Source organism: Ananas comosus, linkage group 22, assembly GCF_001540865.1.
Source record: "Ananas comosus cultivar F153 linkage group 22, ASM154086v1, whole genome shotgun sequence".
Classification (NCBI taxonomy): Eukaryota; Viridiplantae; Streptophyta; class Magnoliopsida; order Poales; family Bromeliaceae; genus Ananas; species Ananas comosus.
The window spans coordinates 9,120,857-9,137,876 of NC_033642.1; the positions used below are offsets into that span (position 1 = coordinate 9,120,857).

Consider the following 17,020-nt stretch of genomic DNA (forward strand, 5'->3'; position numbering starts at 1 on the left):
ATGCTTGGAAGATAATACCTGGGGTTCTTGGGTCGAGCCTAACCATTCTTTTGGTTGCTGAAAAAAATAATTGTTGGGCCAAACCTCCGAAACTTTCGTTTAGTTTCCGAAAATGTGAAAAAAATACTCTTTCATAAACAAAACTATTCTTTCGAAAAAAAAAAAAGTTTTTTATTAAAATCAAGCTCAAAATAAAGAAAAAGGGTTGAATTTTCTTAACCTTACTCTAAACAGAGTGAAATGGACCACCATGGAAGCTATGAGAAGTACCACAGCAATTTATCCATCTATTTATGTGGAGTTAGAATGTTTCAAGTAAATGTCACACAAATAGAGCCCAAGATTAAAATCACATACAGAAGCTAAACAAAGGCCCATATATGTGTACTCCAGTGTTTTGAAGTAACAAAGAGATAGTACCCAAAGAGAGAATAATAATCTTATTGCTGATGAAACCACTGACGAATCAATGGTGAAATGAATGACACATTGAAAATGTAAATGAAGAAGTTAATATATATACACAGGAAAAGGACCAAAAAAATAATTAAAAAAAAAAAAAAAACAAACTAAGAGAGGCACTCAGGCACGCTTCGTCTTCGAGTTGTTCTTCGAAGCGGCCTTTTGTTCCCTCTCCATAAATTATGGATCTCACTGTTGCATCTCAATAACTTAATCAGGTCTATTCTCACTGGCGGCTTTTTCTGTGAACTAGGGTTAGCATTATTGAGTTCCCTTCCTTCCAATCCATTACGGCAACCCGGAGGCGTGCCTGGTTCTCCATCGGTGCACGGGCTGCAAGAGAGAACTAGCACATTGGTTAAAGAAAGAACATCTTGAACACAAAGCAAAGCATTAAATAAATAGTTTATGAATCAAAAGAGAACATGAACAATCCCCCAGCATCCAAATAGCCACCTGTGTTCGCGAGAGGCTGATCGCAGGAGCGAAATGAACTCTCCATTAGCTGGGAAACATGCAGGGCAATAGAATGCCTTGGGAAGGGGCTTGCACAAATTAATGCAATCAAAGTGATACCACTCATCGCACTGGTCGCAAGCGATCATGGCCCTCTTATCATCAGGCTTTCGACAGATGCAGTAAAGCTCGCTGCGAACTTTTAGTAACTGCACAGGAGTGAAAAATGAGAGTGAACTTATTGATCCCTGAAGCAAATTCACGTTCCAGCATCAGTTTATATACCTTCAATTCTGTATCAAAATGGACAGGTAAACTTTCGCCTTCGCTAATAAGTTTATAAACTTCACTCAGAGCAAGTTTCCCTGAATCTGAAGTAACCTGAATAACAGGGTGTATTAGTGCAATTTTTTTTTTCTACATGGAAGTTGTTTCAAGCATGATATTAAAATTCATTCTCAACCTGTTTTGCATTCGCTAACCAATGCAAACTGGTTTTCTTTGCATTAATAATTTCCATCATGAAATGGTCACCAGATGGTATGCCTAAAGCTGAACCCTGCACAATCCGCATGGATAATCCACATAAATTTCGTAAGCAATCTATGAGCATGTAGTTGACAAAATAGAGAGTTATTTCTGCAAAAGCATGAGTTTACATATAACAACTAGCATGCACTAAGAAGCTGATACTGTACCGCTTTCTCGAGATGCTGAATTTGGTAAATGTTTGGTTTTCTCGAAGCCCTCAAGAGTTTATTGGTTCTTATTTTCCACGAATGTTCAGTCAATGCGGATTCGAGGCTTAAGCTATCTTGCCGATCGTACACTCCAGACACTGTTAATGCCTGTAAATAACCATTACCCAGATGAAGACACGAATAGAAAGAATCTATCATAAGTTATAATAGCAAGAGATGAAAATAAAGAAAAATGGAAAAAGCACATCAAGCGCCACCTTTACAGCCAGCAGGAGGCTTTCTGAGATAGAGCTAAGATCTTTCTCCCGATAAGAAATAGCATGGATAACTATTTGCGTTAAATATGACTTGCATTTCAGTGCCTGTTCAACTATTTCTTTCAGCAAATCCAGCTCTTCAACCCTATAAAACAATATTATCTAATCAAGCAACTGTGGCCTGCGAAAGTTACTCTTAGATGGAAAATTTTCAGACTGACATTAAATCATCAATAATCTATCCGACGTATCCACCCAGTAGCATCTCACATATATTAGGCTATAGATGCAAATGCAAAGTTATTAACAGAGATTAGAAAAAAAATAAAATTGTGCCCGAGAAGATTCATGCAGAAAAATCTAAAAATCTAGAGTATTTAATACTAAATAGAGGTCAGCACTGCCTATTCAGAAGAAAGCATATTTATGTAAATCATATTTATGTAAATCAAGGCTATTCCAAGGCTATTTATGTAAATCAGAAGAAAGCATATTTATGTAAATCAAGGCTATTCCAAAATTAAAGTGCTCTAGATGTTTATAAGATGTTAAAGGCATGATAGCAGCACAAATATGTGTTAATTACCTTGTGTAGAAAGAGTTTGCTACAGATATAAGTTTAACAAATGAATTGAATTTAGGACGCTTCCCTTTCGATACCTGCAAAAACATCCAGACATCAGAATTTATGATCTGTTAGCAATCAATTGGGACTTCCAAACGAAGATGACTTTACCCACGACAGTCTTCCAATTAGTGCTGCATCTCCCTTTTCTATAGAGAGGCAAAGCAGACATGTCTTCTTATTTTTCATGTCTGCACTAGCAGAAGTCGGCCACATGCATGAGAAATGGAACCTGTGAAAGTTAAGAGATAAATCACTCAAAAGTTCTACTAGCAGCCCATCATATAGCAAAGCACTGGATGCAAAAGAAAAAAAAAAAGAAGTGAAGATCAGTAAGTTGTACAAGGGACCTCACGCTTTTTAGCACTTTTTGGTTTGGGCACCAACCATTCAATTGTGAGAGTCATCTAACTATATTCATCCTTAGAAGATGATAGTATCTATGTGATAGTCATCCAACTACATGCTACGTAACTGATGAATTTCTTACATGATGTCTATGCTGCTATATTCGTCCAAATACATAAAAAAAAGTTGCAACAGAATGCAAGGATTTGGGAACCCACTGGCAAAATTGAAAGATTGGGAACCACAACCTTCTAAGGAGGTTAGGTAACCCTGATACTTTTTTTTTTTTTCAATTTTAGACTCTTATTCCCATCATTTATTCTACACTTTATACAAAAGGAGAAACTTGTCCAACTCGGGGCAACCAAAATGAACAATATATGAGTTCAGTCATTATTCTACACTTCGTTAGACCACCAAAAAAAAAAAAAAAAAAAAACAAAAAACTGAGTTACAACAAGATAAGTATCAGGGAACAAGTAATATTAACTCAAGTACCTTACCGGTCCTCACATATCAGGCATGTATAGACTCTCTCATTGTCTGTATCATTCGGACAGCAGACACAGATTTCTTGTCTCGTACAAACACTTGATCCACCATATAAGCACAGAGCCTTATCCAGAGATCTTTGGATCTGAGTTTATATATTTAGAGCAGGTCTTAGTCAGAATAATTCCCTACAACGAACAGGGTGCATAAACAACACAAATTAACCTACTTTCAAGAGCTCACTGGACAGAGAACCAAGGTCTCCAACTAAAGGTTGCACAAAACCACGACACTGCAACATCCATTTCTCAACCTTTTCTATCTCGGAGACAACCTTGTCCATCTCAGGACAATCAAAAGCATTAGATTTACCGCTTTCCTGCCATGAACAAATTCTAGATCATAATTCACAATAGCAAATCAAAAGATTACGATGCATTCAATGGGACTTAGAAATATAGCACATATATAGCTCCAAGATTTGATAATCTAGCAACATGATGAAACTTATAGATGTAAAGAAGAAGCCAACAGTGGTGCTGCAGCAATAAGCTTACCTTCAGTTCCAGAAGAAAACCCCAAGATTGTTTTCCAGGCGATATGAAGAAAGCATGGCATCGGTCTATCCAGGAACTGGAAAAAAAAATATGGTGTCAAAGAAAGTACAAAATCTACTCTCCCTTATCACTAATTGGGTTTAACTCGGACTCACCGGTGTGTCTCAATGGCATTTTTGAGGCGGGAAACCATCATAGCATGTGGCACCTCTACTTCCTGCAAATATGCAATGTATTTTGTTAAGTGAAATGACTATTATCGATCAAGCACTCCAAATACTCATAACAATCCAAAATGAAAGAACAGACCTGAGATTCCTCTAAAAAATTTTCAACATCCTTCACATTGCACCTCTTTGAGATTTGAGGATCAGGAAGTAGGACGAGTGCTTTTCTAAGCCATCTTGTGATATTCAACAACCTTTTAACTAAATTACTACCAGAAAATACAGCTGGAATATGATCCATATCCTTAAGTAAGCGATCAACCTCCTGTATGACCAAACAATGAAAAATTCCACTTGTAACGTAGAGGAAGATATAGGTAAATATCCACCAGGTATTAATCCATTACCTTGAGCAAAGGAATCATGAAGCAGAAAGAAATTGCAACCAAAGCCCATTTCATTGTCAAAGATGCGTGCTGTAGTTCAGGCAACTCCTTAAACTCAAAACCAAGGGATATCCCAATTTTCCTCGTGGAATCAATTTCATTAAGCAGTTGCTGAATTTTAGTTTTAAGGCAATTGTTGACTATAAAGTCAGCATCATTCATATACAACAAAGATCTTATATTCTCCAATAAATTAGAGGCTTTGTGCATCCATTTCTCAACATCAAGCAGAATGTTCTGAAGTCTCTGAGGAGTATCTAGGTTGACCTTTAAGTATCTAGATTGACCAACCAAATCCTTCAAATCATCGACTTTAAGCATGAGCTCAAAGGAATTCTTGTCACAAATAGTACGTCCTAGGTATGGCTGAGATTTAAGCATCCAACGGCGAGCCACTGATACCGCATCCTCAATATCAGGAAAAGAAGGAAGAATTGCAAATATATCTTCTGAGGCCCTGAAATTTTGTAGCATCAAATGGAATCAGCATAAAACTAAAACCCAGCATGTAAAGAATAAAGCATAGAATAGTATGTAATATACCGTATAAGGCCCTCAAATTCGGAGATGCAAGACACATGCTCAAGAACAAATCTAGCTCTTTCTTCCCAAGAGATGGCTGCACGAAGCACTCTAGAGATCTCAATGAACAGTTGCTCTGTATCAATTTCTAATCTGGGAAAGAGAGAAAAGTGGCAGGTCAAAGCCCATATGTCTATAATTTTTTTTTTTTGGTCTAAAAGACTTCAAATTGGCCACAGTATTGAGAACTTACAAAGAAGCTTCTGCCAGTACTTGCTGGATTATCTCCAATGGTGTACGAAGAGAGAGTGCCTGCTCAAATATTACATAATCAAATTATTCAAATAAATAAGACAACAAAAAGACTAAGATGCATTGTACATCACCAAGAATAATCAAGTTCTGAAACTCAGAACAAAATGAAATCCATCAAAATATAAATGTGCACAAAACTACACTTCTGTCTGTACGGGAAACTCTAGGGAAATGTATAACAAGAAAAGAAATACTTGCTGAACGTTGGATCTTAATATGAAATAAAATAAAAAGGACATCTACATACAATGGAATCATAACAATGCTTTGCACTCATCAGCAAGCAAGGTGAACAGACAAATGTTCGAGACAACATGTTACCTCAGATGCTCTCTTTCTACACATTGACTTATTTAATTCTAGTTCCACAGCAGCCAGCTCTTCCCCTATATCAGGGAAAAATAGATTTTATGCAGAAGATTTTTGAAACCAAGTTGGAGGAATAAATAGGACTCAAACTATTTCTGTCGATTATTTTGGCAAACATATGGAATTAAAGGAATTTTACCTTGTATATGCAGTGATTCCCCATCCTTCAGGATACGTGACAGCTCTTCAACATTTTTCATGTGATCGTCCCGTTCGTTAAGATTTTGGAGAACATTATTACAACGGCAAATCCACGAACAAGAATCAGAATAGTGTTGCCTAAGGATTTTGAGCTCTGGAATGCTAACTCTGACATTTTCTGCAGCCAGCAGAAACTTCTCAAGCTCCTGTAAATTTTGAGTGCCAAAAAGTGTTACTTTGATACTTGATGCATAAATATTTTTCCAAGCAAACAAAACAAAAAATAGCGAGTGGTTATACAAGGATTGCAACCTTCAAGTTAAGGGGACCATTTAGGTAATCTTGGCACCGCTCTTTCCAAGAGTCAGCTTCTGTGCACAGGTTTAAAAGCAAATCCATCTCCGGAAGCTGAACGTGAAGCTGTAGCATCTATTAATATTTATAAAATGTCAGATGTGTATTAAATAATAGATCTGCATATTCTCTGAATGTTTTCTGATCAGATTAAAAAGATACTAACCAATAAAAGGCTAGATTAGAAATCAACTCGCTACAAAAGCTGCATACCTCTGATTTCAACTTGTTAAAGAAATCAATTTCAATGATGCCAGGATTTTTCTCTGACAGGCAATCTCGTACATTTTTCAACCACAGCTGCAGGACACTGAAAATTCTAAGCCAGCAATACAAGAGTTTGACATTTAAATATTTAATTAAAAACTGAAGATTATTAGGATAAAAGGTTTAGAAGTGGAGAAGAGGTAGTTATTTTGATTGGTACTGAGATTGATCATCAAGCTTTAAGGTATCATGCTTCAAAAATGCAACTTTGATTGTAATAATTCAGCCAATGCAATAACTAATCCACACAGGTATTGTAAGTTCCTCAATATTGATTTTCTACTAAAGTTGAGAGCTTGCCTGACAAAAACATCTTCCAAACCTTTGACAAAGAAACATAAATGTAGTATCAAAAAGTGAATAATGAGAGTTTCTAAAGAAGAATTCCAAAGTATTGTAAAGGTGAGTAATGATATGTTCAATGGGCAATAAGACCTGATAGTGGACGTCATATAAGACACATCCTTAAACTCAAGTACTACGATAATTAAAAGTCAATTTTAAAGGCTTACTTATAGGAATATATTTTCACACAATACATGGCAAATAGAGGTTACACTCCACACAAATTTCATTTATACCATGTCAGACTTATTATTGCTCCTTCGTCCTATAGATGTACTACTAGTTCATTTGCGCAAACAGTACATTACTAAATTCAAAATTTTCCTTCTAACACCCATTTTCCACGAACTTTTAACTACTTAAATTAACAGCTCACCCTCCCATGAACCAATTCATTCTTTACTATGCGCTTGAATCTGGGTCATGTAAGTTCAACTTCACTACCAACTTCAAATGGAAGTACAAACATATTGACATCGTAAAGCAATATGGACAGAGTCCTCAAGAGCCATACCTTAGCAGAAGAAATTTCACTTTCTAACACCGCAGCTTCTGTCAAATTAATTGGAAATGCAGCAGCCTTAGAATGCAATTCTTCCAACTCGCTTATCTGGAGTAGCCATGTCATGTCAAGAATTCACAAAATGAATCCCCAACAAGTAATTTGTGGATAAAATTAGAAAGTAGCGCAATAGTTGATAGAACACATCATAGGCTAAATTCAGCACAAAACAATCTGCACTACGTATTGCTAATCATAAAGCTCAAGTTGAAGCTTCTGTGATATATATAGTATTATATGGGAGAGAATTAGTATATGCTTGTCCAGCATGTATGCAATATCTAGATAATGAGTGGATTTCAGTTCAAAGAGGCCCATTATCATAAGAATATCATTTTCCAGTAGATATTTACATTTAATCGAGATGAAAGAGCATTGCTTATTTTAGCGACCAGCTTACTAGCATCCGCAGCATAGGCCTGCAACGTAAACGAAAACATGAAAAAGAGTTAGCTGTGGCTTTAAGGCAAGACAAAAGATATGATATCCAGCAAAAACTTTTACTGACCTCCAACTTCGTAATCTCAGGTTCGCAGCAGGGAAGAGGATTGAAACTGAGTAATTCCTTGACTTCATTAAACATCACTTTCTTCATGCGCTTGTTCTTTGAATGCACATTATCACTTATTATCGATAGAGAGCTTCTCACTTTAATTGCCCACTTTTGAGCTTCGGTCAATTTGTTAACCATGTCACGAACCTAATCATATGAACAATGATTAAGCAAAATTAAGGACTTAAAATATATTCAATCAGTCAAAAGAAAATTCACACACATACAGGATCCATGCTGTGATCGGCCCAAAGAAATTGCTCAGCATCCTTCAGGACAGTATTATAAGCAGCATCTGAGAATGGCTTCTCAAGAATGTGGTAAGAATTTGAAAGCCAATCTTCAGCAAGCTGTGTATAAGATATGGTGCCACCTTTTACCTGAATTACTAAACCACATTATCCAAAGAGATAACAGTAGATCTAACCAACATTATAAAAGCCTAGAGATTCAGCATCCTGATGAAAGATATTATTCAAGCATATGGAAGAGGCGAACCAATCCAAGATGCCCTTGACAGAAGACATAATTTGAGACAGAAGCTGCTTTCCGAGGATAAAATAGAAAGTGTAGTAGTTAGAAGAAACCTTCTTAATCATTGCACTTTGTTCACTGGGAATTAAGCGATGCCACCGAGGATATTGAGTTATCTCCTCAGTGATTGTAGTCTTGGAAGTAGGAGAGCACAGATGGACAAGGTCACCCAGCTCTGCAAGAGTGTGACGATAAACAAAGTGATGCTTGTCAGGACTACATTCACACAGATGCTTCCAGTGCTGAAAAAAAAAAAAAGGGAAAAAAAGAGGAATTAAATGTTAGTAAACCTGAATTAGGAATAACTTAAGCTTTCTATTATTATCAGAAACCAAAAACTTAACAAGTTTTAAATACCTTGTAACTTAAAAGATAGATTACTTGCATCGATTGGTTAGTTAAATTCAGAAGTTTCGAAGGCAAAAGTTAAAAGTTAGGTGGACGCTCCAACTACTGGGCATTCTTTAAGTGTCAAGAATTGTTTAAACTAAGATAGAGATAAGTTAACATTAAGAAAAAATAATTTCAATAAACAACGAACCTCAAGACAAACATATGTAGCTGGCCTACAGCTGCACGTAATGGCTGAAAGGTACAAATACTGTTTGCAAATAATGCACGTCGGATCCTGCAAAACATTCATAAAATTTTCAAGTACACCAGAAAAGCATCATAAAAGTGTTCACATCAAAAAAAAAAAAAAAAAAAGAGACCAAAATATACCTCTTCAGTGCCAACAAATTCCGGATGACTCTTTGGAGACATAAAACTTGACTTAACAATACCATTAATCCACAATTCCTCTCTACACCTTTTCTCCCTCATAAATACTCTTTCTAACTCTCCCTTAAGGTAAGGCAATGCTTTGGTATCAGAACCATCCTGTCCAGCACCCAAAACAAAAATAAAAATAAAATCAGCAATTCAAGAATAAAATAAGAGGTTGTAATCATGGCTGAATATCACTTCAAATAAAAAAAACTGAACAATTCTTTAGTCCCATGTATGGCAAAGAAATAGATGGGCAGAAAATTCAATTAGTCTGAATCAATGAAAAAAAGGAAAACTACAAACCTTTGCAACCACATAAAGAAGTTCCTCATGGGATATAACTGGTGCCTTATGATACAGACGGTATAGTTCAGCTCCAACTCCACCGTGAGGAAGCCAATCAGCAGGAGCGAAATTGACAGCCTCAGCACAATTTAAACCTGGAAACCCAGCAACAAAACTAAGTCTTCTGAGTGCAGAATAGAAGTCACGGAAAAGGTAAATTCTCAAAAAAGAAAAAAAAGAAGAGGTAAATAACTACCAAAATTAAAACCTCCATGGAAGGACCTTGGAAAAGTAATCACAAAGTTTCCAGGCTCCTGAAGAGAAGAAAAGGCCAAACAAATCAGAATAGTGTCTTAAAACATTAAGATTTAGGAAACTTCAAACATAATATTAAATTCCCTCACTGATAGTAAAGCATTTCCTCTAACAAATACACTTCAAAGATGGTATTAAATTCTCCCATTAATAGTAAAAAGCACTTCCTCTAATAAAGCGTTGAAGTGCAGATGCACCATCAGGCAATAATTCTCAGGTTCTTCAGGTAGACATAAAATATGCTTCTGGCGAAAAGGATCGTGCAACATATAGCATTTAAAAATAAAAAATATGTAAATAAATAAACAAGATGCTACTAACCTGCACAACACTATAAACAGGAACGCCATTTTCTTGCAGAACAGATGGGTTAAGCATCGTGACAAGCTGAAACAGCAGATCTGGTTGTGCATCAAATAGATCCGGAAGGGCACTTTGCATAACCTACAAAATAAATGGAGCAACAACTTACTTCATATTCTTATTCACATACTAGCAAGTAAAATCACAAAAGAAAAAACAGAATAAATGTTGTCATGTAACTATAAAACCCACAGAGCATTTAAATTTTTTTTAACATATTTGCATGCACGGTCAACTTCAGAATGTCATTTGATGTAACCTAACAAGTAAAATGGTTATACACTAACAGTAAAGTGTTTTAGAACCCTATTTTTCCCATCTTCAACTACTTCCATTACAATACCTTGTGGCAGGTGGCAAGACTCGTAAATCAAACTGCTTTGAGCCTTGAACAATAGGGCAAAAGGACATGAAAATGTCTGCATAACCAGTTAAACTTAAATTTAACTGAGTATGAAAATGTAAGATACTCATGAAAATTACTGCATAACCAGTTAAACTTGATTAAAGTTTAACTGAGTATAAAAGATTAAAAATGTAAGATCCTCTTGCATGTTTTAACCATACCAAGAGATGCAAATAAAGATATAACAAGTGTTATAAGAATTTAATGAAGTGTATGAGATGCTGCGTGGGGGTGCACGTGCACGAGAGAGAGAAAGAGAGAGGGAGGGACAACCACTATAATTCTGACAATAATGTGTAGTTATAAGATATGGAAAGTACTGATCTTGCACTAGATTCCAAAAACTACCTGCTCAAAAGCATTGGCTTCAGTACCAGGTACCCCATACCAAAACTTTGGCTCCCCCCTGAAATAATGTGAGTGACAATTTAAACTGAATATTCATTTTAAATTTAAATACTATGCTTTACTGTGCAAGTAGGCACTTGATAATGACAATATAAACCAGTTATATGGAAATATAGATTGCCATCAAAGAATACTGAATACTTGTGATCAGCCAAATGCAAAATATGGAAATATAGATTACAATTTGGAAATGCACTCACAACCGTCAAGATTTCGGTGCGACCAAAGCTTCAGAGAGGGATTAGGAAATATAATGAATACGAAAGCATATGGGAGCTTGATATGAATTTCTTGGCCATTATTTCCAAAAAGCTTCATATTAAGGAAATGAGTTATTTTTTTCCTTTATTAGAGTTGGTTGACAAGACAATGACACATGACACAACCACATGTTTCCAAACAATGAACAACATGAAAGGACTAAAAAAGACCAAATAAATAACTGGTTTACGCCCGTTGAAATTGGGCAACTTTCAGGAAAAACTGCCTAAAGAAATCTGCAAATAGGTATCAAGTATCAACATTGTTTTGGTTTGGGACCCACCAAAATCGATCAAAATGAGTGGGTTTCAGAAGTTTTGGACAATTATCCACAACATATTAAAAACAAAAATCAAGTTAGTTGTCATTGTTAAACACTGATTCTAAGTTGTTAAGTTTCCTTGAAGCATGTAACAACTAAGCATAACATAGCTGATACTTCATAGATCTTAAATTCATGAAAAGCATGTAGCATACAAGCAAAATCATACCAGTGTAAATAATTAATTGAATAAAAACAATGATCCTCGACATGCCAACAGAAGGACGAGAATAACATTCCAATATAAAGCCAGGGGACCATAACACCGGCAACATTTTCTTGAACAGCCCGAAGCATCGACCCTGGTAATTTTGGAAAATTGTTAAGGTTCCATGGGCTAGAGCAATAGTCCCTCCACACATCCGGCTTTAGCGAACTTGGTACCGGATCACCATCACGAGGAAAACCACTACCGTACAATGAAGTATCCAAATCACTTCCATACATGACCTCCACTTCGCCAGCCCTACCCTCCACAATCTCCCAAAACCGTTTCTCAATCTGAAGTCGGGTTGGATCTTTCTGCCCAAACCACTTCCTCCTCACCCGCTCGTCCAAACGCTTAAAAACTTCAACTGTACACTTTTTCCGCCTCGGAACAAAGCCAAAGCTATCCTTATCGGAGTTCACACACTGCAAGCAGTACCAATTTCCCGAAGGAATGCTCTCCAATGGTGGCGAGAGGCAGTATAAGTGCCAGCCCTTATCACACCGATCGCATAGGAGCATAACATCTCCGTGCAATCCGCTCTTGCACTGCTCGCAGACCTGATCCAATTGCTCATTAACAACAGTTACAGCGTTTTCAGCAGTATCTGAATTCTTCCTTCTCCTCTTCCGTGGAGGTTTCTTAATACCCCGATCCAACTGACCAGTATACTCCTCATACTCGTATAAATGCTCCCAGTAGAGCTGGGACAGGACATGCTTCGAGCACTCCGAGATCTTCCCTCCGATGTATGGCCGGGCCGGCCGCACAAGGCGGATGACATCACCCCAACGCTTCTTGGCGCAGACCTTGTCGTAGCCTCCGAACCGCTTCACAGCATTAAAAAGGCGGCAGAGATCAAGCTCCTCACCATCAAATACAGGATTGCGCTTGGGCTTGCGCCCGAGATGGGATGTGAGGAAGCGGCGGTATTCAAGGCGGAAGGTGTCCGGGTCACAGGATGGGGGCCGCGCCTGGAGGCAATTAATAGCCTGGCGCCAGAGTCACAAGTTAGGCATTCGGATTAAACATGGCAAGATCAAAATGTTTAGGGATCAACAAAAATTTAGAATTCAGAAAAAAGAAATGCTACAGTAATCCAAAAAATATAAAACATAGGTAAAAATGTACCTAGAGCACCTGAACCACAGGCCAATGTGAAATAGACAGCTGAATTATAGTTATTTTATTTACACAGACTTATTTTAATTCGAGTTATTATTTCAATGGATGAAATTGGACATTTCATTGAATAAATCAGTGATTCCGTCAAAGTTTTACGTGTATTGATTACATTCCAGCTAAAAAAAGTGAGGAATCTGTTGCTGCTAACAACTATTAACTAGTAGAGCAATTAATTTTAACGAAACCCCCAATTACATTGATCAAAATATCTCATACGAAACCAAATGGGAGCTGAGGGAGTTTCCCTTAATTATAGGTCATTAAGGGAGGTAATCCAATATCCATACCAGTTTACCTTGTCATAAAAAAGTATACGTAAACCGTGAGAAATATACAAAAGAAAATATGCAATGAATGGAAGCTAAAACATAATAGATAATTCATTTGTTGATGAACAATGCATAAAATACTTAATTTAGCAAATTAATTCACAGGTCATCCATAATTTTCAATGGTTTTTTTGTCAAAATTCATATATAACAGTAGCGAACAACACAGAAATAGTGGAGCAACAAATAATTCGTGAAAAATCTCTAAAATTTCTCAAAAAAAGAAAAAATAAAATCAGAGAACACAGTGACTATGCCTGAGACTTGGTGGGGAACGAGAACGAGGCGAGGTCGAGGGCGAAGGGAGGAGCCCAGGATTTGGGAGGTACGATGCGGCAGATCCCGAAGGGCTCGGCGAGGGGCCGGATCTGGTCTATGTAGGCGAGCGGGTCCACGAACTCCTCCTCCGTGGGGTAGAACACGGGGGCGTGGGGGACGCCGACGCCGCCGCCGCCGTCGCCGCCGCCGCAGGAGGCGGCGGAGGAGGAGGAGGCGGCGGCGGCGGAGGATGAGGGGTCGGAGAGGTGGGCGGCGCCGCCCTTCTCGACGGCGCGGGGGCGACCCTTCCCCATCTAGGGTTTCGGTTTGCGTTGGCGCGGGGGGGAAGAAGCTCGGGTAGTTGGAGGAGGAGAACGGTGGAGTGGGCTTTAGTGGGCGAAGTGTTGGCGCACGTGATGCGTCACGTGAGAGACTATATGGGCCGTATTAAGCGGCCACTATTTGGGCTTTCCTAATGATGCAAATAGTCCGTTACTTCTTTCGGGTGGGCCTACTTTTAAGTCCGACCCAATCTGAATCTTTTTTTTTTTTTTGCCACTTTAGATTTGTACCGAGTCCAAAATAAACAGGCTAAATCATATGAAAATTTTCAAACCATTCAGAATCTTCTATTCTGATATCACCGTATAAATAAATAAATTTGTTATTATTCTCTGCATACGCTTAAGTAGCTAAAATTAGTAGCATTTTTAATATTTATTTATATAACACCATATGTTTAATCCCCATCCACTATATTATTTAGGCGTATTTGATCTGTAAAATAATATATTATTTATTATTATTATTATTTAATTAATGATGTACTATTTAGTGATGTTAGAATGACCGGTATATTAAAGCATTCCAAATAAATTATTTATAGTGCATAATCGAAAGCGAAAAAAAAATTCTTACTCAACTTTTGAGATTCATAAACGTATTTTTAGTTCTAAATAAAAAAAAATTACAATATTTTATCATAATAGATTGGCACTGATAAATAAAAATAGAGTCAAATAAATTTTATAAAATGTCAAACCGTATGCAGTATGCTTACATCGACACCACATTCCAAACAAATCAATTTCCATTGACGTGACAATATTCATGTTTTTGGCCGGTCAAAAAAAAAAAAAAGTCAAAAAAAAATTAGCCCGATTATTGAGGAGGGAATAAAACCAGATATAATTTTCTAATTTAAAAAAAAAAACATGCATGGAATGTAAGTACAAAATTCATTTCACACATTGACTTTAGACGAGTTACAGGTCATTCGAAAATGACCTTACTAATTACTATAATTATACACATATATTAAGCAATCTAGTACTCATATAAATATTACAAAAAAATATTTACTATAATTATACACATATATTAAGCAATCTAGTACTCATATAAATATTACAAAAAAATATTTACTATAATTATACACATATATTAAGCAATCTAGTACTCATATAAATATTACAAAAAAATATATAATAATAATAATATAAAACTTAGTAGATAAACAACTTCATATGCAAATATAGGGGCCCACTAACTATTATTCCCTTTTCTTTTTGAGGATTATTTATGTAACACCCTCCTGCGTGTACAAGCTTTGTGGCAATTATTAAGATCACCATCTAATGTGTCGCGATCATTGGTCACTTATACTTTGCTTCACTATTATATTTATAGTTATAGTTATAGTTAAGCTTGCTATGGATGAACTTATTTATTTTTTTTTATAAATATATATAATTTTAGACCTATATGTGATTGAATACTTTAATAAATGGATTCGCTCAATTTTGTTACTGGTCGGTAGTTTGCGTCAAGTTCATCTTACATGTTAATGATAATTAAATAATATTAATTTATAAAACACAAGGATTTTAGTGTAGTGGTGTGATATTTATCAAAAATTTGTCAGTACGGTATGACATAGTGCATACCAGATCGTGTCCATATGTGTCGGTCCCAAAAAATGCATATATGTCAACATATAATGAAATAAAAATATTTATATTTTCAACAACAAAATATTTTAACTGTTTATTATATATTTTTATTAAATATTTTGAATTTTATTTAGAAAATTATTGTACCGATTGATACTTAAATCCTTGGTTAAATAAAATATTTATATAAACAGATAGTAGGCTATCTAACAACTTGAGTTTAGAAAATGAAGTCAAAAAAAACAAAACCTTTTTTTTTATTTCTTACTTAGAATAAAAAGACACTGGAATTAATAAAAAATTGATTAAATTTAGGCATTAAATAATGGCTGGTTTTTAATAAACTTCAAATAAATAAATATTTAAAAGTTCGAAATATTTATTTATTTATTTATTTATATTGCAAAGGGGTAAAATAGTGGGAGTAGGTAGAATAAAATCAGCGACCGCCGAATAATTCTACGGTCAACGAAAACCGTATAACTAATCCCACTAAAACAGATGCGACGCACGCGATCCACCCTCCGACTCACGCCCAGTAAATCTCCGCCGTCCGTTTCTGGGCGGTGGAGATGAGCCGACGAATTGATGGACGGCGGATATGAGGGTGTCCGCATGCGCCCACGGCTCGCGTAAACGCCGAGAATCCACTCCAAACCAACGGCCTAAGAGTCGTCCTCTGCGGGCGCTTCACGATTGCGGCGCCAGGTGTGGTGGACCGTTGCCTAGACCCGGTGTAGGAGACCGGACCAATTAAAATTCCTTTTCTTAAAGTTAACACCACTCTCATCTAATTTAATTTAGCAATGTTCCCGTTACAAACAGGTACCATATTTGCATATGAATTATAAAAAGATTTTTGATTAGTTTATATACCAGTCTAAAATTACTAAATATTTATCAGCACATTAGCGGTATATAAAGTACAAAATACCACTATATAAAAATATAAATGCATTTTTCAAAAAATTACTTTTTAGCTAAATACATGGAAGAATAAATTGATCGATTCACTCAAATGTACTAAATGGGAGATTTTATTATATTGTAATTTTTGGTATTTTAAATTTTAATGGTAGGCCACAACTCAACAAGAGTTTAGAGAAGATAAAAATGTATGAAATTTATATGAACTATAAACCTTTTTTATTCGGCTGCTTAACTTTTTAAAATTTTAATTTTAGTACCTAATTTTTCAATTTCTTTGATTTAGATGATTTGATAGCTTTTTAAAAACAAAACATAAGCTAATTATTTATTTTAATGAATATAAATTGTGCAAAATATACTATCTAAATTTGTAAACATAAAAAAAATTTTGAAGTTAAAGAGTCAGCAATTATCTCAAATCAAATAAATTTAAAAGCAAGATAGTAAAATAAAGTTTTTATAGTCAAATTCAAATCGGTGATTAATGAGATAAATTTTGTATATTTTTACCTTCAAATAACCGTGAGATTTCCTTTTCTAGCTTTAAAATTGAT

The 17,020-nt window shown here is 36.0% G+C and overlaps 1 protein-coding gene across 2 annotated transcripts; it reads right to left on the reverse strand.

The window, feature by feature from the left end:
- LOC109727081 lies at nucleotides 415–13,947 on the reverse strand. Of its 2 annotated transcripts, none has more exons than XM_020256964.1 (33): nucleotides 13,584–13,946; nucleotides 11,774–12,804; nucleotides 10,962–11,019; nucleotides 10,166–10,288; nucleotides 9,786–9,843; nucleotides 9,548–9,684; nucleotides 9,197–9,355; nucleotides 9,015–9,101; nucleotides 8,527–8,715; nucleotides 8,167–8,319; nucleotides 7,895–8,086; nucleotides 7,740–7,805; nucleotides 7,339–7,434; nucleotides 6,426–6,512; nucleotides 6,171–6,287; nucleotides 5,857–6,064; nucleotides 5,670–5,734; nucleotides 5,287–5,345; nucleotides 5,055–5,186; nucleotides 4,473–4,968; nucleotides 4,208–4,390; nucleotides 4,054–4,115; nucleotides 3,899–3,974; nucleotides 3,571–3,720; nucleotides 3,353–3,486; nucleotides 2,613–2,733; nucleotides 2,463–2,536; nucleotides 1,877–2,021; nucleotides 1,617–1,766; nucleotides 1,382–1,477; nucleotides 1,204–1,299; nucleotides 919–1,127; nucleotides 415–795 (listed from the first exon to the last, which is right to left on the reverse strand). In XM_020256964.1, the coding sequence occupies exons 1-33, from the start codon at nucleotides 13,896–13,898 to the stop codon at nucleotides 570–572; spliced, it is 5,550 nt and encodes a 1,849-aa protein (XP_020112553.1). In that variant the 5' UTR covers nucleotides 13,899–13,946; the 3' UTR covers nucleotides 415–569. The 2 variants fall into 2 exon arrangements, with proteins under 2 accessions (XP_020112553.1, XP_020112554.1); XM_020256965.1 differs by having other exon boundaries at nucleotides 610–808; nucleotides 13,584–13,947.